The sequence below is a fragment of the Nelusetta ayraudi genome, unplaced genomic scaffold, assembly GCF_046127955.1.
Source record: "Nelusetta ayraudi isolate G7.1 ecotype Tasmania unplaced genomic scaffold, CSIRO-AGI_Nayr_v1 ptg000048l, whole genome shotgun sequence".
NCBI classification, from domain to species: domain Eukaryota; kingdom Metazoa; phylum Chordata; class Actinopteri; order Tetraodontiformes; family Monacanthidae; genus Nelusetta; species Nelusetta ayraudi.
In genome coordinates this window covers 10,820,415-10,841,089 of record NW_027466098.1, presented here as the reverse complement: position 1 = coordinate 10,841,089, position 20,675 = coordinate 10,820,415, and the positions used below count along the sequence as shown (strand labels likewise).

The following is a 20,675-nucleotide window of genomic DNA, read 5'->3' as shown; positions in this document are numbered from 1 at the left end:
TGGGAACCATAGATGATATTACATATTTTGTCTTTTTAACTTATGTTTATTGTCACACAATTCTGGGAACTTATTCTTAGGTGAGCTAGTTAGTATTTTTTAGATGGATTAACAATCTGCAATGAAGAGGAACAGTACAACTAACCTTTGTTGATTAGAAACTCAAATTATTTATTTATACTGACATTGATGGAATTTGCATTTGCATTTTACCAGTAATGAAGCTCAAAACAAGAACATCTATAGTTTCAGTTATAAAGTCTTTAAGAGCAATTTATACTCCAGATGAAGAATTGCTTTGACTGAGCGTTTTGTACTTAAACAAGCAAAAGCAAATTTTTATTTTAAATGTTATTATTGTTGTAGTATGAGGGGATGAGATGAAAACAACCATTACACTGATCAGTCATGTGCAAAGCTGTACACATACAGATAACTTTATTATTATTATTTTTTTTTAAAGAATATTAAACCTAATCGCATTTTTCTCAAGAGCCAGTTAGACAACAATATCTCATACAGAACAGGAAGAAAGAATGACTTCATGAAAGTACCTAGAATTTGTTGGTTCCTCGACCCATGATTGATTTTTTTGTGTTCCTCTCTGGTCTCAGCAAAATAATGTAACATTTTGGCCCAAATAGTGCCACCAGGAGGCCAAAGCTGGAAGCTAAAATAGCAAATACCTCCACTGCATCTGCATATTTACCTGGGGAATTAACATAAGCAGGGACAAAGGCCACCCATACAGCACAGAAGATCAGCATGCTGAATGTGATGAGCTTGGCCTCATTAAAGTTGTCAGGAAGATTCCTTGCCAGGAACGCTAACACAAAGCTGAGCATAGCCAGTAAGCCAATGTAACCAAGTAGAACTGCAAAACCAATAGTCGACCCAACAACACACTCATAAACTATCTTGTCATTGTGGTATTGTGTGTTTTTATGTGGAGCAGGTGAGGAAGACACAAGCCAAGCAGTGCAGATTGCAGCCTGGATGGAAGTAAGACCCAGAACTGTCCCTCTCTGCTGCATGGTGCCAAACCACTTCAGACTGGCACCCCCTCCTGGCTTGGAGGCCTTGAACACAGCCAGAACCACCATGGTTTTCACCAGGATGCATGAGACACAGAGGACAAAGCTGATGCCAAAGGCTGCATGTCTCAGCTGGCATGTCCACAGTCTGGGACGGCCAATGAAAAGCAGAGAACACAGGAAACAAAGCTTGAGTGACGCTAACAGCAGGAAACTGAGCTCTGAGTTGTTGGCTCGAACTATAGGAGTGCTATGGTGACAGATGAAGATGCCCAGAACAATGGCAGAGATGAATGTTCCCAGCAAGGAAGCAGCTGTCAAACAGATCCCCAGAGGTTCTTGATAGGAGAGGAACTCTGTTTTCTTGGGGACACAGTGGTCACGCTGTGGGCTGGACCAGAAGTCCTCTGGACAGCTGCTGCACTCCAGTGAATCTACGATGCAAACAACCAATACCTTTTATCATGTATCATTAATTATTTTAACAGTTATTTATTTTATTTTATGTTATAATACAGGTCATTGTGAAATAAACTCCATAATAACCTGTTTCATTGCTTATCTTTCCGTCGGAGCAAGGAACACAGTCAAAACAGCACAGAGGTTGGCCCTTTTTTCTGACCACACGGGTACCTGGGCGACAGCTGTCACTGCACACTGAGAGGGGTGACTGTAAGAGTTACATTATAACTTGTGTTAATGTGTGCTTCTGAGCCCCCCAAAAGAAAATGAATACTTGAAAGTAAAAAGAAATGTAGGCAACCCTTTTCAATTCAAAATTCCAGTAGATCTTGTCTTCACTGATTGTGAGTTCTTCTCCTTTCAAAGCTGACCTTCTGACCTCGCCCACATTCTGAACCTTTGCTCTTCCGTCGGAGGGCCACGCCCAGTTCATGATATCATATATTGGCATGGCATCGCCAGTCTCATCAAACGAGACTTCATCACCAAACGGTGTGGTGAAGTTGACTTTTTCCAAGTAATACATGAGCTGCAGAGAGCGCACGTGATGTCAGTCACTGGGAATTTCCTGTCACATTGAGTAGATCCACCTGGACTTGAACATGCTGCTAAGTATAGATATTTGAAGGTAGAAAAAAAAATGGAGACGTCACACCTGCCAAGGTTCCAACTTTTCCAAAGTTGTACAGGTGTTCCCGTGAAAAGGCCCCCTGCCTGGCACACACTTCAGTAAGTCGTCGAGGGCGTGCGCCAGAGCGTACACCGCCTTGTAAATATTATACTCAGGCCTGAGGTTGGAAACATCCAGATATTCTGTCTGTGCTTTCTCCAGATTTTCATCTCCGGTGCACTGAGCCCCCTCATCTTCGACCCAACCTGCTGGTGGTGGATCAAATCTGCACTGAAATGTATATTCCCAAAACTGTCTAACCTGACGTTTTCGGGGTAAAGGAGGCAAACCAGACATTTTTTACACATTCTTGTGAATCTTTATCAGAATTGTGATTGTTTAAAATAATCAAAACATACCATGCTTGTCCCATATTGTTGGCTCTCATGCTGGTCAGGGTGTAATTTCTGGAGAAAATCACTGAGGCCTGGTATTTCTCCTCTGCGGATAGCAATTCCCAGTGTTCCTCCCAAGAAGGGCATTAGGCTGGGAGTTTGGAGGACAGCCGCTGATGTCCAAGCCTCACTGGCTATCCACTGCAGGCCTGTCACATTCTGTTTGACAACCTATTTATTGGAGCAGAGCACTTTCTCAGACTGTGGGCAAGTGCATTTTGCGGGTCGTCACAGATGAATAAAGAAAAGTCGATCCAAGATTGAAAATGCAATCTAACCTCTTCCATGAGTTGAATCATGTGTATCTGATGTGCAAACGCAATTACCACTCGAGCTGTGGACTTTTCCATCCCTTCCACAATCCGCTTTAGCTCTGCTGGATTGTGACCCCAAGGCAAAATCTCCAAATAAGCCAAACACCCTCCACCAGACTGAATCAGGTCAGACTGAAAGGATTGGGCAACATGGAGCCCATAATCATCATTGCTGACCAGCAAACCGACCCAGGTCCATCCAAAGTGTTTTAAAATCTGAATCATGGCACGCACCTAATTGAATGTTACAGTTTCAGTTGTCAGTCAGTTTACTTTGTCTCCTATATGTCTTATCGTAAATCATGGGTGGACAAAGCTTTTGTATTTTGAATCTTAAATACACAACTGCATTTTTGGGAAGGTTGATCTTTTCCTTCTTGATTTAGCAGAACTTTTGAAATAAAAAGTCACAACAGCTTTACCTGAAAAGCATCATTTGGGATTGTTCTAAAGAAGGACGGGTACTTTCTGCGATCACTCAGGCACGAACATGTGGCAAAATAGCTTACCTAAAGCAAAACAGGATTGTCTAGGTCATGCAAGTCACAGCTTTAAAATATATTTTCAAACATATCTGCTTGAGAAGCTGGAGTTGGGATTTGATACACGTCCATGACTGAAAGCTACTCACAATGGGCAATTTGAATAAGCCTATCACATCAGCAGTGGCGATAGAAAACGTTGAGAAGGAATCACCCACAATTCCCAAGACTGGAGGGGCTCCGAAGCAATTGTCCTGAAGCGGTATGTCCTCCTCTTGACCAGTGGCCATTGACAAGGCAGCACTGAATCCCATTACAAGCGTTGCACAGTTGTCATAAAGGCTATATCCAAGAGTCACATTAGGCACCAGATTGGAGTTTTTGTTAATCTCATCAATAGCGAAAGCCATGGTCATAGCATGCCTGAAACCTGGGGGGTCAAAGCTGAAAAAAGATATGTATAAAAAATGTACATAATCTGCACATATTTACACTTGTGTTGCATTAGTGTGACACTTACCCCTGGCATCTGAGGTGCCCTGGCTCGGAAGTGAATGTCATTTCTGGGAAAACAGAGGTATAGTGGACTTCAAACAACCCACCCAGGATCACATCACCTGCTTTGTGCATCCCATTTAAATGGAACTGCCGTCTCAATTTGCACGATGTTGGGGCAGTAGCCGGTGCTGCAAAGAATTTCAAGTTCACACATAGGAATGAGAATATGTTTAAAAATGACCCCATCGCTCCGATTCTTCCTGCCCGCTTTGTGCTCAGACACAACTTCTCAGGTACGTATACAACCAAAATCATCCCCTTGGGTGGTTTTCGTCATAATATGTAACACCAATCAACGCAAGGCCAGTCTCATGGGGGCACAGAAAACCAAATAGATGACAGGCCCCCTGTACAAATTAATATTGGACATTATCTTCATTTTTTCCCCTAAAACCACAAATTGACTATGATTATGTAGAGCTGATCTTTGTTTTTGAGATGAAATTGAGATGTACTTTGCAAGACTGACTGCTTTTACCCCAGCGAGAAAAAAATCTTGAGGAAGTGATTTCCATGTAAGGACAGGGAATATGCTGAAGGTGGTGTTTTGTGCTGCAGCCCCTGATTGGCTCACACCTTGATGTCAGTCGTCTACTGTCGAATTTGCTTCAGAATTATGTTCATAATCTGAGGGAACCACTTCCCCTTAACTATCTATCTAGTCTCCATAAGATTGACCTAATGCTGCAGGTGTTTGCAATGCAGAGTATAAAAAAATAATGGAAAAAGCAGGAGCATGAAGCAGACAGCTCCTCTGTACTTGGGTTATAACATTGTAACAATGTGTGTGTGTGTGTGTGTGTGTGTGTGTGTATGTTCGATCTTATATCACTGCTTTGATTTGAAATGTATATGTGGGTGCATTTGATAAAATATCTCCTTTCATATGATACAGCGCATACATATACACTGCAAGTTCTAAAACTGGCCACGAGGTGGCAATAGCCAACATGACAGTGACAACAAGGGAAGAACACTCAGCATCAGAGTTTATCTGGTAGCGAGGCAAAAGTTAGGCCATGCCCTTTGCAATAAAGAAGAAGAGTATCAGATGGCAAGCATTGACAAATTAGAATCATATGAATAATGTATAATTAAACTTAGAACTGAAGTTTGAAAAATTATTTTAGAGTGTGTATTTATTCCATTATATACAAGTATTGAACAAAATGTTAAAACAGACAACTTTGAATATCAATAATATGAAGGAGTATAGCCAACAGAATAATTACAGAAGCATATTAAAAACATGAAAATGCATCTAGTATTTTGGACAATGAAAACTTTATTATTTGCTGATTTTAACAACTTGGTTACTTAAAATGCAGAGTGAACGCTGAATTCAATGCAGAAAAATGCATTCGGAATATTTGAAAAATGTCATTTGTGTTTATTCATTAAACGTTTCTTACTATTCTTCTCTGGCCTCAACACTATAATGAAGCACTTGGGAGCAAATATGCAGAGTATTAGCCCAAAACTGGAGGCCAAAATGGCAAAGATCTCCACAGCCACAGTAAATTTTCCAGGAGAGCTGACATACGCTGGGATAAATGTGATCCACACAGCACAGAATATCAGCATGCTGAAGGTGATGAACTTGGCTTCATTAAAATTATCTGGGAGTTTCCGAGCCAGGACTGCCAAAACCAAGCAAAACAGAGCTAGCAGGCCAATGTAGCCCAGAACGGCCCAGAACCCAATAGCTGAGCCTAATGCACACTCCAGAATGATTCTCTTCTTATAAATGGTCAGATTTCTCATTGGAAAAGGGGGACTGAGGACCAACCAAAGTGTACAAATTAACACTTGTATAGATGTGAAGGACACAACTGTAATCCTCTGCTGTGGAGGACCAAACCATTTCATGACATTACTGCCAGGAAGTGTTGCTCTGAAGGCCATCAGCACAACTATTGTTTTTCCCAGAACACAAGAGATGCAGAGGACGAAGGTGATGCCGAACGCTGTGTGACGCAGCATGCAGGACCACTGGGACGGAGCTCCAATGAAGGTCAGCGAACACAAGAAACACAAAGTGAGGGAGAAGAGAAGCAGGAAGCTCAGCTCAGAGTTGTTGGCTCTGACAATAGGAGAGTTTCTATGATGGAAGAACACTGCTGCTGTTCCAATGGCCAGGCAGGCACCACCAACTGAGAATGCTGCCAAGATGATTCCCAGGACCTCGTGGAAGGAGAGATACTCAACAGGCTTTGGGAGACAAGTGTCTCTTTGTGCATTTGGCCAGAACTCCTCAGCACATGGAACACAGTCAGGGGAATCTGAAAAGGCAGAGAAAGTATTTAGTTATTACGCATGTCATATAGTAGTTATGTTATAGTTATAGTTATATTATAGTTAAATAACAAAAGGTACCTGTAACATTGCTAATCTCTCCTTCTGGACACTGTATACAGTCATAGCAGCAGGTGGGTTTTCCTTTCCGCAGCATTTTCCTAGTTCCTGGAGGACAACTGTTGCTGCACACTGACACAGGAACCTGAAAGGAAAGCAAGCATTTAGGGTGTTTCATGTCTTTCAAGTCTATTTTAAACAATGCAACTCAGTCTCTTTATCTGACCTTTGTGCTTCCATCCATCCAGGTGATGTTCCTGTGGATATGGAACTCTTGGCCCTCTGGCAGTGAGGCATCATAGAGCCCTACAGCCACCAGCTCAATGTTGCCACTCTCTTCTTTTTTCCAGTTAACAAGCTCATATGTGGCCACAGGATCCCCATTTACATCAAATGACACATCATAACCATTCTGGGTAAAATTTACTTTCTTCAACTGAGTGAGAACCTGAAATGACAGTTTTCAGTGCAAACCAATGAAAGTAACCAATTCAGAACAATAACAGTGTAATGAAAAAGCACAACATTCACAGGCTCATTTCCACTGACCTCTTTGGCCTTTATGTGGGTGTTTTTGTCACAATGAAGAGTAGAATTTGTGTTCTGACACATGGCATTATGAATAGCACGTGCTATTGCATACACAGCCTTGTACACCATGTTAGTAATCCGAAACTGGGATGTGTCCGTATAGGGGCTCTGGAGAGTTTTTATGTCTTCTGATCCATCACACACACGCTTGTCTATGGTAGTATGACATGTACAAGGCCTTATTTTATGTTTGCCTCTATTGAGTTAGTATAAAATAAAGTAAAATGCTTTTGATTGTCAAGATTAAATGAAAGATTTTTTCATATAATTGTTATTATTGGGTAATCTGATTTTGAGACTGTATGTCATTGAGTTCATTGTGCTATTTAACTTCTGCATGTCAAGTTAAAAACAATTTCCTTAGACAACAAAAAAAGAACAAACATGATGATGTTAAGAGACCAAGAAGTACGATCATCGAACCAGATCAACCTTCTGTTCATTTTTGTTTTCTTTTTTAAACAAACGTGGGATATTTCAATGGTGTTCATATGCCTTCAGTTTCTTAGATATATTTATAGTCAGGTTACTCTGGCCAAACAAATCTGTTTACTAGAAATACTTTCACCAACACTGAAAGAGAGCTAAAAATAACCATTATGTAAATAGTAAAAGCAAACTGAAAATGCATAAAAAATAGCATTCTCACGTTTTCCCAGTTTACAGTCAAACGAATCCTCCCAGAACTCAGTGAGCACCGGTGAGGAAGCTGCTAAAGTGGGAGAGAGATCCAGCAGGAACTCTCTCAGATTAGGGATGACAGATTGCTGTATGCCAAACCCTATGGCCCCAGCACAGAAGTTGAACTTTCGCATGTCTGGGTTTGTTACCCAGGCCTCACTGCCAATCCATTGGCGGGGTGGCGATGGCTTATGCGACAGCTCCTTTAATAGTATTTTTAGGTCCCCAGCGGTGGCAAATGCAATTATAACTGTAGCTGTTGATCTGTGAACATATTAAATTACATATTATTATGTCAATCTTTTCATCTGATTCTCAAATTCATTTGCACAGATGTTGATTGAGAGACCTGCGGATGACTTCAGCTACTCTCTGGATCCTACTGTGTGGGTTGGTCCGGTAGAAAGACTCAGAGTATTCCACACAGATCCCCTCCTTCTTGGCTGCCTTCAGGAAGGAAGCCATGCCATTATTGCCATAGTCTGAATCTGAATGTATTGCACCAATCCAGGTCCAGCCAAAGTGTTTGACCAGTTTGGCCAGTGCATCAGCCTGAAACTGGTCACTGGGGATGGTTCTGAAGAAGGTTGGATATTGCTGCTTATCAGACAGGCAAGCACAAGTGGCAAAGTGGCTCACCTGAAAGACACAATGCAAATTTTTACAAATGACAGGAAATATTTTAGTGCTGGTAAAAATTTAATTCAATTATTTGAAAAAAAGATTGTATTTACAAGTGGAATGTTGAATGATCCAATGACGCGGGACATGCTGATGGATGGAGTGGATCCGGACTCGCCGACGATAGCCACCACTGCACCAGACTGTGAACAGTTGTCACTGGTGTGAAACACTGGGTCGCGACCATTCAGTAGCTGGAAGGCCATTTGCACGGCAAGAGGCACTGCAGCACACGAGTCATGGATCTGATGACCGAGTGTGACTCCTGGGAGAAGCTCTGTACTGTTGTTAATCTCTTCTATGGCAAAGACCATTGCATGTGACAGTCGGAGCTCCCTGGAGTCAATGCTGCACATGAATAGACAGAAGCGATAGAAAAGCCCGAAAATGTTCATTATACAGCAGGTCCATTTCCACTGGATGTCATTATTAAAAAATGTAAGCATGGTCCATGAAAAACAGCATTTTTTCTATGTTAAAAGTAATCTCTGGAAAAGGTTTAAGTAAGTTTGAATAACCTTGAATGATGTAAAATCTAAATGCTTTACAAGAAATACACATCTGAGCACACAATGAATAAAACAGCAATATGTTGCATTTTGTCTGTGTTTCCCTTTTACTGACCTCCCTGTGCACCTTGATGGCTCAGGTCTGGTAGTGTATTCATGCTTCATCTCCTCTCTGTAGTGGTGTATAGAGAAAACGCCTCCAATTATATAGTCTCCATCCATTGAAAATGCAGGTTCAGGGGCTGAGCCCTGAAGCTCACATTTCAGAGAAAAACCATCCGCGCTGACAAATGGAGCAGCTTTATCCCCTTCTAGCCCTTGCTGCTGTGTCAGAGGAGTCCCAGGAACATTTGTGGCGAGCAGAGAGTTCAGTGTACACTTAATCAGAGACATGATCAGGGAAATAAAGAGAGCGGAGACCTCCATCCTACCTGTGTCGAAGGGCGACCTGCACAGAGGTTTAAAAAGATGTTCAAAGAGGTTTGTCTCAGAATACGTCATCTCAGTGTTTCGGTTGGGAAGGGGGCATGACATTGTGTTTGATTGGATGCATGTTATCAGCATTACCTCACAGGATGTCATCTTTAACAATACATTTGCAAATGTATGCTTTAACCTTCAACCTTACAGTTGAGTAAATAAAGAAATACATCTACAGTAATAAAATAATCTTGAATTTCTATTACATTTTTTAAAATTCACTTTAACTTTACATTAGAGGTTGTATATTTTTGTGTATTTTTATTTTCATTTGTCTTTATAGTTTTCATTCATTTATTCATTGTTAGTTTTTAACAGAAATGTGAAGTGTCTTTGGCCATAGACATCAGATCTTTCTGTTGTTGTAGTGTTGCACATACAATCAATTAATTGTAGTTACTTCAAAAACAACACCAACACCAACAATGCCATTCTGAGTTTAATTTTGAATGTAGTAGCAAGTAAGATAGACACATTCCTAAATAGTAGGTGGCGATAATGATGTGCAATTGTAACTGATGCCAGCATTTCAGCGCAAGCAAGAAGAAACACAAAGCTTGTTTTAGAATGCTACAATGCTTAATTTGCTATTAATGACTAGAGCATCTTAGTTGCACTTTTTTCTTAGTGATTTACCTGGTAAATTAACTTGAAGGGGGAAAAGAAAATTTTGTTATGTCTCTCATGGGTTGTCAAATTCATTGTCTCAATAAAGTCACTGTTAATCAAGAATAATAGAATCTCAAATCTCCAGACTTAAACCAAAACATTGGTAGCAATGGTGCTGCCAGTGGTTTTAAAAACAGGTTAAAAATTGTTAAATGTATTAAATTACCTTAAATTTGAAAATGTTTTATGTGAATATTGTCTGTCAAATTCAAAATCTGTCATAATTAACTTTTGCCCATTAAACATTTCTTACTATTTTTCATATCATCCATATGAAAACCATATGCATGTCAGTTCCAAAGTTGACACCATTTAATTAATTTTTGTTCATTAAATGTTTCTTGGTATTCCTCTCTGGCTTCAACACTATAATGAAGCACTTTGGAGCAAATATGCAGAGCATTAGCCCAAAACTGGAGGCCAAAATGGCAAAGATCTCCACAGCCACAGTAAGTTTTCCAGGAGAGCTGACATACGCTGGGATAAATGTGATCCACACAGCACAGAATATCAGCATGCTGAAGGTGATGAACTTGGCTTCATTAAAATTATCTGGGAGTTTCCGAGCCAGGACTGCCAAGACCAAGCAAAACACAGCTAGTAGGCCAATGTAGCCAAGAACGGCCCAGAACCCAATAGCTGAGCCTAATGCACACTCCAGAATGATTCTCTTCTTATATATGGTCAGATTTCTCATTGGAAAAGGGGGACTGAGAACCAACCAAAGTGTACAAATTAACATTTGAATAAATGTGAAGGACACAACTGTAATCCTCTGCTGTGGAGGACCAAACCATTTCATGACATTACTGCCAGGAAGTGTTGATCTAAAAGCCATCAGCACAACTATTGTTTTTCCCAGAACACAAGAGATGCAGAGGACGAAGGTGATGCCGAACGCTGTGTGACGCAGCATGCAGGACCACTGGGACGGAGCTCCAATGAAGGTCAGCGAACACAAGAAACACAAAGTGAGGGAGAAGAGAAGCAGGAAGCTCAGCTCAGAGTTGTTGGCTCTGACAATAGGAGAGTTTCTATGATGGAAGAACACTGCTGCTGTTCCAATGGCCAGGCAGGCACCACCAACTGAGAATGCTGCCAAGATGATTCCCAAGACCTCGTGGAAGGAGAGATACTCAACAGGCTTTGGGAGACAAGTGTCTCTTTGTGCATTTGGCCAGAACTCCTCAGGGCATGGAACACAGTCAGGGGAATCTGAAAAGGCAGAGAAAGTATTTAGTTATTGCGCATGAAATATAGTAGTTATGTTATAGTTATAGTTATATTATAGTTAAATAACAACAGGTACCTGTAACATTGCTAATCTCCCCTTCTGGACACTGTATACAGTCATAACAGCAGGTGGGTTTTCCTTTCTGCAGCATTTTCCGAGTTCCTGGAGGACAGCTGTTGCTGCACACTGACACAGGAACCTGCCACATAGAATTAGAAACAGAAACATTCATTGTGCTTAATGCCTTTCAAGTCTATTTTAAATAATGCAACTCAGTCTCCTTATATGACCTTTGTGCTTCCATCCATCCAGGTGATGTTCCTGTGGATATGGAACTCTTGGCCCTCTGGCATTGAGGCATCGTAGAGCCCTACAGCCACCAGCTCAATTTTGCCACTCTCACTTTTTTTCCAGTTAACAAGCTCATACCTGGCCACAGGATCTCCATTTACATCAAATGACACATCATAACCATTCTGGGTGAAATTTACTTTCTTCAGCTGAGTGAGAACCTGGGACAAGAGAGTGAAGACAGGAGTGATGATTAAACTTGTCTTGGATTTCCATGACAGATTTGGAGAAAACATGAATTATATATATTTTTTTAATGGAAGTAAAAGAGACACATGAAAATGACTACATTTTCATGAAGTGCGTCATTGCACAAAAACAGTCCATCAGGTCATTCAAAGGTACATGGAGGTGGATGTCGTGAATTTGTACAAGCATAGTCAAAGCTGATAACCACAGGAATAAATGATCTATTTCACCCTACTACCATTGTGAGGTAACAGATTGTGTCTTGACCCTAATTGTGGCCTGGACATGGATTTGCACTGCAAAGGATGGCTTGGATCAGCCAAGACTAATGTCTTCAGGGACCAGACCTCCTGGTGTCCCCTTCAATTTTACTGCACTGCTGATTCTGGAAACCATGCTCATTTGTGCTTAAAAGTCTTGTGCAAAAGCTTTATTATTTTTTTTCCTCCTTGTGATTTTTAATCTCTCACCAGCAAGAGAATGCACATGTCATGGGACATCATGTGACCAACATTTTTGACTTGTGTGTGTTATGTGGAAAGGGATTTGAATTTGATTTGTCTTACCTGTTTTGGCTTTAGCTTAATGGATTTGTCACATTGAGTTGTGGAATTTGTTTTTTGACAAATGGCATTATGAATAGCATGTGCTATTGCATACACAGCCTTGTACACCATGGTAGTGCCTCTGAACTGGGATGTGCCAGTGTACCAGATCTGAAGAGCTTCTATGTCTTCAGATCCATTGCATGCACGCTCCTTTGGGGCTGAGTTGAAAATACAAAGGGATGCAACTTTTGATATTTTGGTTGGATTTATTTTTCTTTACTTAAACAGCCTACCATTAAGCTGAGCATTTCACAATGGAGTGTGAAACGGCTACGATGAGATTAGCACCTCCAAATCTGAGACCATAGTCCTCAGATGGAAAAAGGTGGATTACTCACTCCAAGTCGAGAAGAAAGTCGAACCCCAAGTGCAGGAGTCCAAAGATCTCAGGGCCTTATTCACGAGGATGGGTTGAATAGACAGGGAGATTGACAGAAGGATTGGAGCAGCGTCCGCAGTGCTGCAGGAGCTAAACCAATCCGCTGTGGCCAAGTAGGAGCTGAACCACAAGACAAAGCTTTCTATATACTTGTCAATGCACCTCCCAACTCTCACCTATGGTCATGAGCTTTATGTTATGACTGAAAGAAGAAGATTGCAGATGCAAACGGCTGAATTTAGTTTTCTTCGCAGTGTGGCCAGGTAATTCCCTGAAGGAGAGGGTGACAAGTTTGGTCATCTGGGAGAAGCTTGGAATCAAGCCACTGCTCCTCCGCATTGAGAGGAACCAATTGAGGTGGCTGGGGCATCCGATTAGGATACCTCTAGGAGCCTCCCTGGAGACATGTTTCAGGCGTGCCCAACCAGGGGGAGGCCCTGGGGATGACCAAAGACACATTGGATGGGCGATATCTGCCGGCTAGCCTGGGAACACCTTGGGATGCCCCTGGGAGAGCGAGTTAAAATGGCTGTGGAGAGGGAAGTTTGGGCTTCCCTGTTATTGACACTGCCCCTGCGGCCCGGAACCAGGGAGGTGGTGGATGACGAGGTATGAGGCTGATCATAGAATTCATATATGGAAATTGTTTTCCTCCAATCAAGATAATTTCCTCACCTTTTCCCAGCTTGCAGTTGAACAAATCCTCCCAGAACTCAGTGAGCACTGGAGAGGCTGCCACTTTAGATGGAGAGAGATCCAGCAGGAATTCTCTCAGACCAGGGATGACAGATCTCTGAATACCGAATCCTATGGCTCCAGCACAGAAGTTGAACTGCAGCATGTCCTGGTTGGCAACCCAGCCCTCGCTACCGATCCACTGGCGTGGTGGTGATGGTTCACGCGACAGCTCCTCAAGGAGGATTTTAATGTCTCCAGAGGTTGCAAATACAATGATAACAGTTGCTGTCGATCTGCAGAAAGATTGCATTCCCATAAAAAAAAAAGAGGGATAAAAATCCTAAACTCAAAGTATATTCATAGCCAATTTAAAACAGCCTCATCAGACTGAAGTGTTATAGTTAAACAGCAATAAATAAATATACAAATAAAACTGTCCTTATTTAGTTATATTGAAAGACACAATGAAAACAGGGCATCCCGCTCAACCATTTTTCAAAGAGAGTTAGAAAAATGGATCCTGAGTCATGTTTAAGATGAAAAAAATCCTGTGAGCAAGAAATACTTAATATGGAAGAGCTGAAGGCACAATAAAAATTAATTTACAGGAATTTAAAATAATAAAAGCTTGACAGGGAATTCAATAATGCAAGAGTATTAGCAAAAATGAAAAAAACAAAACAGAACAGAGATCGTAATGACACCTGCGGATTATGTCAGCTATTCTCTTGATCCTGCTGTGTGGGTTGGTCCGGTAGAAAGACTCAGAGTATTCCACACAGATCCCCACCTTCTTGGCTGCCTTCAGAAAGGAAGCCATGCCATTATTGCCATAGTCTGAATCTGAATGTATTGCACCGATCCAGGTCCAGCCAAAGTGTTTGACCAGTTTGGCCAGTGCATCAGCCTGAAACTGGTCACTGGGGATGGTTCTGAAAAAGGTTGGATGCTGCTGCTTATCAGACAGGCAGGCGCAAGTGGCAAAGTGGCTAACCTGAAAGACACAATGCAAATTTTACATGTGACAGGAAATATGTTAGTGCTGGTAAAAGTTCAGTTCAATTACTCAACAAAATCAGTGTATTTACAAGTGGAACGTTGAACGATCCAATGACACGTGACATGCTGATGGATGGAGTGGAGCTGGAGTCGCCGACGAGAGCCACCACTGCACCAGACTGTGAACAGTTGTCACTGGTGTGAAACACTGGGTCGCGACCATTCAGTAGCTGGAAGGCCATTTGCACGGCAAGAGGCACTGCAGCACACGAGTCATGAATCTGATAACCGAGTGTGACTCCTGGGAGAAGCTCCGTACTGTTGTTAATCTCTTCTATGGCAAAGACCATTGCATGAGAGTGGCGAAGCTGACTGGGATAAATTCTGTTCACAAGCAAGTTACAATATAATTACAGTCAATTTAAATTAACAAGGTACACTTCCACATTTTTTATTATATCTTAAAAAAAGACAACATTGGAATTCAGCCATAATAATTCAATAATAGCTAATATTAAAAGTAATAAATAGTCAAACAAATTAATACTTCAAATCTATCAAAATATATGTGCAAGTTCTAAATTAATTAATAAATTATTGTTATCGAGCAACATATTTTGGAACGTTAAACAATTAAATCACATGCAAACGTATTTTGTCAATCTCTTTTCACTGACCTCCCTGTACACCTTGTTGGTTCAGGCCTGGTGGTGTATTCATGATTCACCTCCTCTATGTAGAAGTGTATTGAGAAAACTCCTCCAATTATGTAGTCTCCATTCATCGAAAATGCCGGGACTCTGGCTGAACCCTGTCGCTCACATTTCAGAGAAAAAACATCCGCTCTGTCACCTGTAGCAGCTCTTTCCTCTTCTCGCCTTCCCTGCTGTGTCACTTGAGTCCCAGGAACATTTGTGGTGAACAGAGAGTTCAGCGTACACACAGTCAGACACATCAATAACTCAATGAAGACAACAGAGAAAGCCATCCTTCAACTGTCGGTGGGCAAAGGGCACTGCAGTTTATATAGATTTTTAGAGAGGTTTTCCTCATGGAGTCATCAGCTCATCAGCTTAATGAGTAATGAGAAAAAACATGTTTGATGGGTACGTTCACAAGTTTTCATCACTAACTTATTCGTGTTTTTATTCCTTCTCCCTTTATTTGCATTACAATTTGTTGTGGTTGATTGGTGAAAAAGGCAAAGGAGGTTTTTGTTTTTACATTTGTATTCATTTTCCACAGACTTGAATATATTCTTTAAAAATCTTTTATTTGTTTTAAACACATTATATATACTTGTTTTCAAACAATATGTCTCCAACCCTCTACCACTAACACTTTCCAGGGTTAACTTTGAGATAAAAGCAGATGTGCAATATTATTTCTTGGGACTATATGCACATTGTTTCCAAACCTGACATAGTCTAACTAATTTTTGTTCATTAAATATTTCCTCGTATTCCTCTCTGGCCTCAATACTATAATGAAGCACTTGGGAGCAAATATGCAGAGTATTAGCCCAAAACTGGAGGCCAAAATGGCAAAGATCTCCACAGCCACAGTAAATTTTCCAGGAGAGCTGACATACGCTGGGATAAATGTGATCCACACAGCACAGAAGATCAGCATGCTGAAGGTGATGAACTTGGCTTCATTAAAATTATCTGGGAGTTTCCGAGCCAGAACTGCCAAGACCAAGCAAAACACAGATAGCAGGCCAATGTAGCCCAGAACGGCCCAGAACCCAATAGCTGAGCCTAATGCACACTCCAGAATGATTTTCTTCCTATTTATGGTCAGATTTTTCTTTGGAAAAGGGGGACTGAGAACCAACCAAAGTGTACAAATTAACACTTGTATAGATGTGAAGGACACAACTGTAATCCTCTGCTGTGGAGGACCAAACCATTTCATGACATTACTGCCAGGAAGTGTTGCTCTGAAAGCCATCAGCACAACTATTGTTTTTCCCAGAACACAAGAGATGCAGAGGACGAAGGTGATGCCGAACGCTGTGTGTCGCAGCATGCAGGACCACTGCGACGGAGCTCCAATGAAGGTCAGCGAACACAAGAAACACAAAGTGAGGGAGAAGAGAAGCAGGAAGCTCAGCTCAGAGTTGTTGGCTCTGACAATAGGAGAGTTTCTATGATGGAAGAACACTGCTGCTGTTCCAATGGCCAGGCAGGCACCACCAACTGAGAATGCTGCCAAGATGATTCCCAGGACCTCATGGAAGGAGAGATACTCAACAGGCTTTAGGAGACAAGTGTCTCTTTGTGCATTTGGCCAGAACTCCTCAGGGCATGGAAGACAGTCAGGGGAATCTGAAAATATATTTTATTATTATTATTATTATTATTATTATTTCATGGATTTAGTTATCATGATTGTGGTATAGTTGTTCTGAAGAAGATATAACAACAAGTGCCTGTAACATTGCTAATCTCCCCTTCTGGACATTGTATACAGTCAAAACAGCAGGTGGGTTTTCCTTTCTGCAGCATTTTCCTAGTTCCTGGAGGACAGCTGTTGCTGCACACTGACACAGGAACCTGCCACGTAGAATTAGAAACAGAAACATTCATTGTGTTTAATATCTTTCAAGTCTATTTTAAATAATGCATCAGAGTTTTTTCGTCTTACGTTTGTGCTTCCATCCATCCAGGTGATGTTCCTGTGGATATGGAACTCTTGGCCCTCTGGCAGTGAGGCATCATAGAGCCCTACAGCCACCAGCTCAATGGTGCCACTCTCTCCTTTTTGCCAGTTAACAAGCTCATACCTGGCCACAGGATCTCCATTTACATCAAATGACACATCATGACCATTTTGGGTAAAACTGACTTTCTTCAGCTGAGTCAGAACCTGGGACATGTTAGAAAGCAGCAAAAATTATTCTTTTCATTGATTTCCATGGCAGATTGAGAGAAAGCTTAAAATATATTTTCAAAATGCAAGTAAAAGAGAAAGATGAAAATGACTACATTTAACTTGTCATTGAGTGCCTCATTCCACCACAAACAGTCCATCTGGTTATTTAAAGGTACATAGAGGTGGATGTTGTGAATTTGTACCAGCATATTCAAAGCTGATAACAGCTGGAATAAATGGCCTATTTCAACCAATTAGCTCTTTGTAGTAAAATATTATGTATTTACCCTAATGCTGCCATGAACATAGTTACATTGCAAATGATGGCTTTGAACATTCAAAACTGATGTCTTCAGGAACCAGACCTTCTAGCGTCCCCTTCAATTTTACTGCACACTGCTGGCTGTTCATTGAGCTGCATTTTTCCTTTCTGCTTCCGGAAACTATCTTTTGTCATTTGTGCAAAAACTTTATTTTCTCTTCTACTTGAAATTTCGTTTTTAATGTCTCACCAGTTAGAGACTGCCTATATGTCATTGGACATCATGTGACCAACATTTTTGAATTGTGTGTGTTATGTAGCAAGTCCTTTGAATTTGTGTTTGACTTACCTGTTTAGGTTTTAGCTTAAGGGATTGGTTGCACTGAATTGTGAAATTTGTTTTTTGACAAATGGAATTATGAATAGCATGTGCTATTGCATACACAGCCTTGTAAACCATGGTAGTGCCTCTGAACTGGGATGTGCCAGTGTATCGGATCTGAAGAGCCCCCATGTCTTCAGATCCATTGCATGCACGCTCCTTTGGGGCTGAGGTTGAAAATACAGAGAGATGCCACTTTTGATATTTTTGTTGCCTTTATTTTTTCTTTACTAATACATCCTGCAATTAAGGGAAGTATTTCACAACAGAGTGCGAAATGACTGGGATGATATTTGCACTGGGAGAAGCTTGGAGTCAAGCCACTGCTCCTCCGCATTGAGAGGAACCAGTTGAGGTGGCTGGGGCATGTGGTTAGGATGCCTCTGGGAGCCTCAATGGAGACATTTTTCAGGCGTGCCAAACCAGGGGGAGGCCCTGGGGATGACCAAGGCCACATTGGATGGCCGATGTCTGCTGGCTGGACTGGGAACACCTTGGAATGCCCCTAGAAGAGCTAGTGAAAATGGCTGGGGAGAGGGAAATTTGGGCTTCCTTGTTATTGAAACTGCCCCTGCGACCCGGACCCTGGGAGGTGGTGGATGATGACGTATGAGGCTGATCATTGAAATTCATATATGGAAGTTGTTTTCCTCCAATCAAGATAATTTCCTCACCTTTTCCCAGCTTGCAGTTGAACAAATCCTCCCAGAACTCAGTGAGTACTGGAGAGGCTGCAACTTTAGATGGAGAGAGATCCAGCAGGAATTCTCTCAGACCAGGGATGACAGATCTCTGAATACCGAATCCTATGGCACCAGCACAGAAGTTGAACTGCAGCATGTCCTGGTCGGCAACCCAGCCCTCGCTGCCGATCCACTGGCGGGGTGGGGATGGTTCACGCGACAGCTCCAAAAAGAGGATTTTAATGTCTCCAGAGGCTACAAATGCAATGATAACTTTTGCGGTCGATCTGCAGAAAATTTAAGGTACACTTTGCATTACCATGACAAAAGAAGGAAGAAATGCATTAATGCAATCAAATTATATTCATAGAACATTTTAAACAGCCTCATTAAACTGAAGTGCTGTAGAAAAACAACTATAAATAAATATGAAAAAAGAATTGTCTGTCTTAAGATATATTAAGATACACACTAAAAACCCAAGCAAATACAGAAAAATTGCATTCATTCAGGAAATCCTGCCCAACCAGTTTTCAAAGCCATTAATAAGAAATGGATCCTGAGTCATGTTTAAATAATCAAGAATTCTGGCTAAGAAATGTTTAACATTGATTACCTTAAGGCACAATAAATGGCTAATTATTTTTGATTTAAAGAAAAAAGAGCTTGGCAGTGATTCTAATAATGTAATAGCTCTGAGCAGCAAATCAAACAAACAGAAAAAAACAATAACATGAAACAGGGTAATGGTAACCACACCTGCGAATTACATCAGCGACTCTCTTGATTCTGCTCTGAGGGTTGGTCCGGTAGAAAGACTCAGTGTATTCCACACAGATCCCCACCTTCTTGGCTGCCTTCAGGAAGGAAGCCATGCCATTATTGCCATAGTCTGAATCTGAATGTATTGCACCGATCCAGGTCCAGCCAAAGTGTTTGACCAGCTTTGCTAGTGCATCAGCCTGAAATTGATCACTGGGGATGGTTCTGAAGAAGGTTGGATGCTGCTGCTTATCAGACAGGCAAGCACAAGTGGCAAAGTGGCTCACCTGACAGGGGAAAAGCAAATTTTACATGTGACAGGAAAAATATTAGTTCCATGACTTGAAAAAAAAAAGAGTATTTACAAGTGGGACATTGTAGGATCCAATGACTCGTGACATGCTCATAGATGGAGTAGAATTGGACTCGCCGACGATAGCCACCACTGCACCAGACTGTGAACAATTGTCACTGGTGTGAAACACTGGATCACGTCCATTCAGTAGCTGGAAGGCCATTTGCACGGCAAGAGGCACTGTGGCACACGAGTCATGGATCTGATAACCGAGTGTGACTCCTGGGAGAAGCTCCGTACTGTTGTTAATCTCTTCTATGGCAAAGACCATTGCATGAGAGTGGCGAAGTTGACGGGAGTAAATTCTGTTCACAAGCAAGTTATGTAATGTCATTACATTGTATTAGAATTTTTTTGAGAAAGCTATGCAGAGATAACACTTTAGTAATAAGTATTCAGAAATTAATTAAAAGTCAACTGATACATATGTTCAACTCCATTGAAATATATTGTCAAGGTTTATATCAAACATTGCAAAAAAGCATAACATTTTAGAGCATTGTATTGATTAAATAACGCCATCTTATTTTGTTAATCTCTTTCTTTTCACTGACCTTCCTTTGCACTTTGATGGTTCAGGCCTTTTGGTATATTCATGATTCACCTCCTCTATGTAGGTGTGTATTGAGAAAACTCCTCCAATTATGTAGTCTCCATTCATTGAAAATGCAGGTTGACGCGCTGAGCCCTGAAGCTCACATTTCAGAGAAAAACCATCTGCTCTGTCACCCATTGCAGCTCTTTCCTCTTTTCGCCCTCCGTGATGTGTCAGTTGAGTCCCAGGAACATTTGTGGAAGGCAGACAGTTCAGCGTACACACAATCAGACACATCATTAACTCTATGAAGACAACAGAGAACGCCATCCTTCAACTGCCTGTGAGCAAAGGGTACGACAGTTTATATAGATTTTCGGAGAGGTGTACCTCATGGAATCATGAGCTCATCAGTTTAACAAATAATGAGAAACAAAAGAGACATGTTTGATAGGTACATTCCCAAGTCTTTATTAGTGACAAATTCATGTTTGTATTCC

The 20,675-nt window shown here is 41.3% G+C and overlaps 4 protein-coding genes across 4 annotated transcripts; all 4 read right to left on the bottom strand.

Moving 5' to 3' along the window:
• Window positions 1-554: 554 nt before the first annotated feature.
• LOC142894988 (extracellular calcium-sensing receptor-like) lies at window positions 555-4,002 on the bottom strand. The gene is made up of 9 exons (XM_076035713.1): window positions 3,878-4,002; window positions 3,507-3,801; window positions 3,298-3,384; window positions 2,840-3,109; window positions 2,526-2,732; window positions 2,152-2,427; window positions 1,798-2,025; window positions 1,581-1,704; window positions 555-1,468 (listed from the first exon to the last, which is right to left on the bottom strand). The coding sequence occupies exons 1-9, from the start codon at window positions 3,985-3,987 to the stop codon at window positions 555-557; spliced, it is 2,511 nt and encodes an 836-aa protein (XP_075891828.1). The 5' UTR covers window positions 3,988-4,002.
• A 1,293-nt stretch (window positions 4,003-5,295) lies between these two features.
• On the bottom strand, window positions 5,296-8,969 carry LOC142894976 (extracellular calcium-sensing receptor-like). The gene is made up of 8 exons (XM_076035703.1): window positions 8,848-8,969; window positions 8,277-8,571; window positions 7,892-8,181; window positions 7,511-7,806; window positions 6,820-7,013; window positions 6,497-6,718; window positions 6,292-6,415; window positions 5,296-6,197 (listed from the first exon to the last, which is right to left on the bottom strand). Exons 1-8 carry the CDS (start codon window positions 8,952-8,954, stop codon window positions 5,296-5,298), a joined length of 2,430 nt encoding a protein of 809 aa, XP_075891818.1. The 5' UTR covers window positions 8,955-8,969.
• Window positions 8,970-10,197: 1,228 nt separating this feature from the next.
• On the bottom strand, window positions 10,198-15,103 carry LOC142894974 (extracellular calcium-sensing receptor-like). The gene is made up of 8 exons (XM_076035700.1): window positions 14,997-15,103; window positions 14,409-14,703; window positions 14,025-14,314; window positions 13,318-13,613; window positions 12,222-12,421; window positions 11,406-11,627; window positions 11,191-11,314; window positions 10,198-11,096 (listed from the first exon to the last, which is right to left on the bottom strand). The coding sequence occupies exons 1-8, from the start codon at window positions 15,101-15,103 to the stop codon at window positions 10,198-10,200; spliced, it is 2,433 nt and encodes an 810-aa protein (XP_075891815.1).
• Window positions 15,104-15,750: 647 nt separating this feature from the next.
• Window positions 15,751-20,301, bottom strand: LOC142894975 (extracellular calcium-sensing receptor-like). Its single transcript, XM_076035701.1, has 8 exons — window positions 20,195-20,301; window positions 19,651-19,945; window positions 19,283-19,572; window positions 18,515-18,810; window positions 17,808-18,007; window positions 16,969-17,190; window positions 16,754-16,877; window positions 15,751-16,649 (listed from the first exon to the last, which is right to left on the bottom strand). Exons 1-8 carry the CDS (start codon window positions 20,299-20,301, stop codon window positions 15,751-15,753), a joined length of 2,433 nt encoding a protein of 810 aa, XP_075891816.1.
• Between the last annotated feature and the right edge of the window lie 374 nt (window positions 20,302-20,675).

Bases quoted from the DNA above. Each gene is read 5' to 3' on its own strand.
- LOC142894988 (XM_076035713.1), bottom strand. From the start codon at position 3,987: ATGCACAAAGCAGGTGATGTGATCCTGGGTGGGTTGTTTGAAGTCCAC. The intron at 3,802-3,877 runs GTAAGTGTCACA...ATCTTTTTTCAG, and splicing joins GGGCACCTCAGATGCCAGGG to CTTTGACCCCCCAGGTTTCA. The intron at 2,026-2,151 runs GTGTGACGTCTC...CGCTCTCTGCAG, and splicing joins AAAAGTTGGAACCTTGGCAG to CTCATGTATTACTTGGAAAA.
- LOC142894976 (XM_076035703.1), bottom strand. From the start codon at position 8,954: ATGGATGGAGACTATATAATTGGAGGCGTTTTCTCTATACACCACTAC. The intron at 8,572-8,847 runs GTCAGTAAAAGG...ATTCATGTGCAG, and splicing joins CCATCAAGGTGCACAGGGAG to CATTGACTCCAGGGAGCTCC. The intron at 7,014-7,510 runs GTGAGAATGCTA...ATACTACCATAG, and splicing joins TGACTGTAAACTGGGAAAAC to ACAAGCGTGTGTGTGATGGA.
- LOC142894974 (XM_076035700.1), bottom strand. From the start codon at position 15,103: ATGAATGGAGACTACATAATTGGAGGAGTTTTCTCAATACACTTCTAC. The intron at 11,315-11,405 runs GTCATATAAGGA...TCTATGTGGCAG, and splicing joins GGATGGATGGAAGCACAAAG to GTTCCTGTGTCAGTGTGCAG. The intron at 11,097-11,190 runs GTACCTGTTGTT...CTGCCTTTTCAG, and splicing joins GGAGATTAGCAATGTTACAG to ATTCCCCTGACTGTGTTCCA.
- LOC142894975 (XM_076035701.1), bottom strand. From the start codon at position 20,301: ATGAATGGAGACTACATAATTGGAGGAGTTTTCTCAATACACACCTAC. The intron at 18,811-19,282 runs GTGTGGTTACCA...AATTTTCTGCAG, and splicing joins GTCGCTGATGTAATTCGCAG to ATCGACCGCAAAAGTTATCA. The intron at 17,191-17,807 runs GTAAGTCAAACA...AACATGTCCCAG, and splicing joins TTAAGCTAAAACCTAAACAG to GTTCTGACTCAGCTGAAGAA.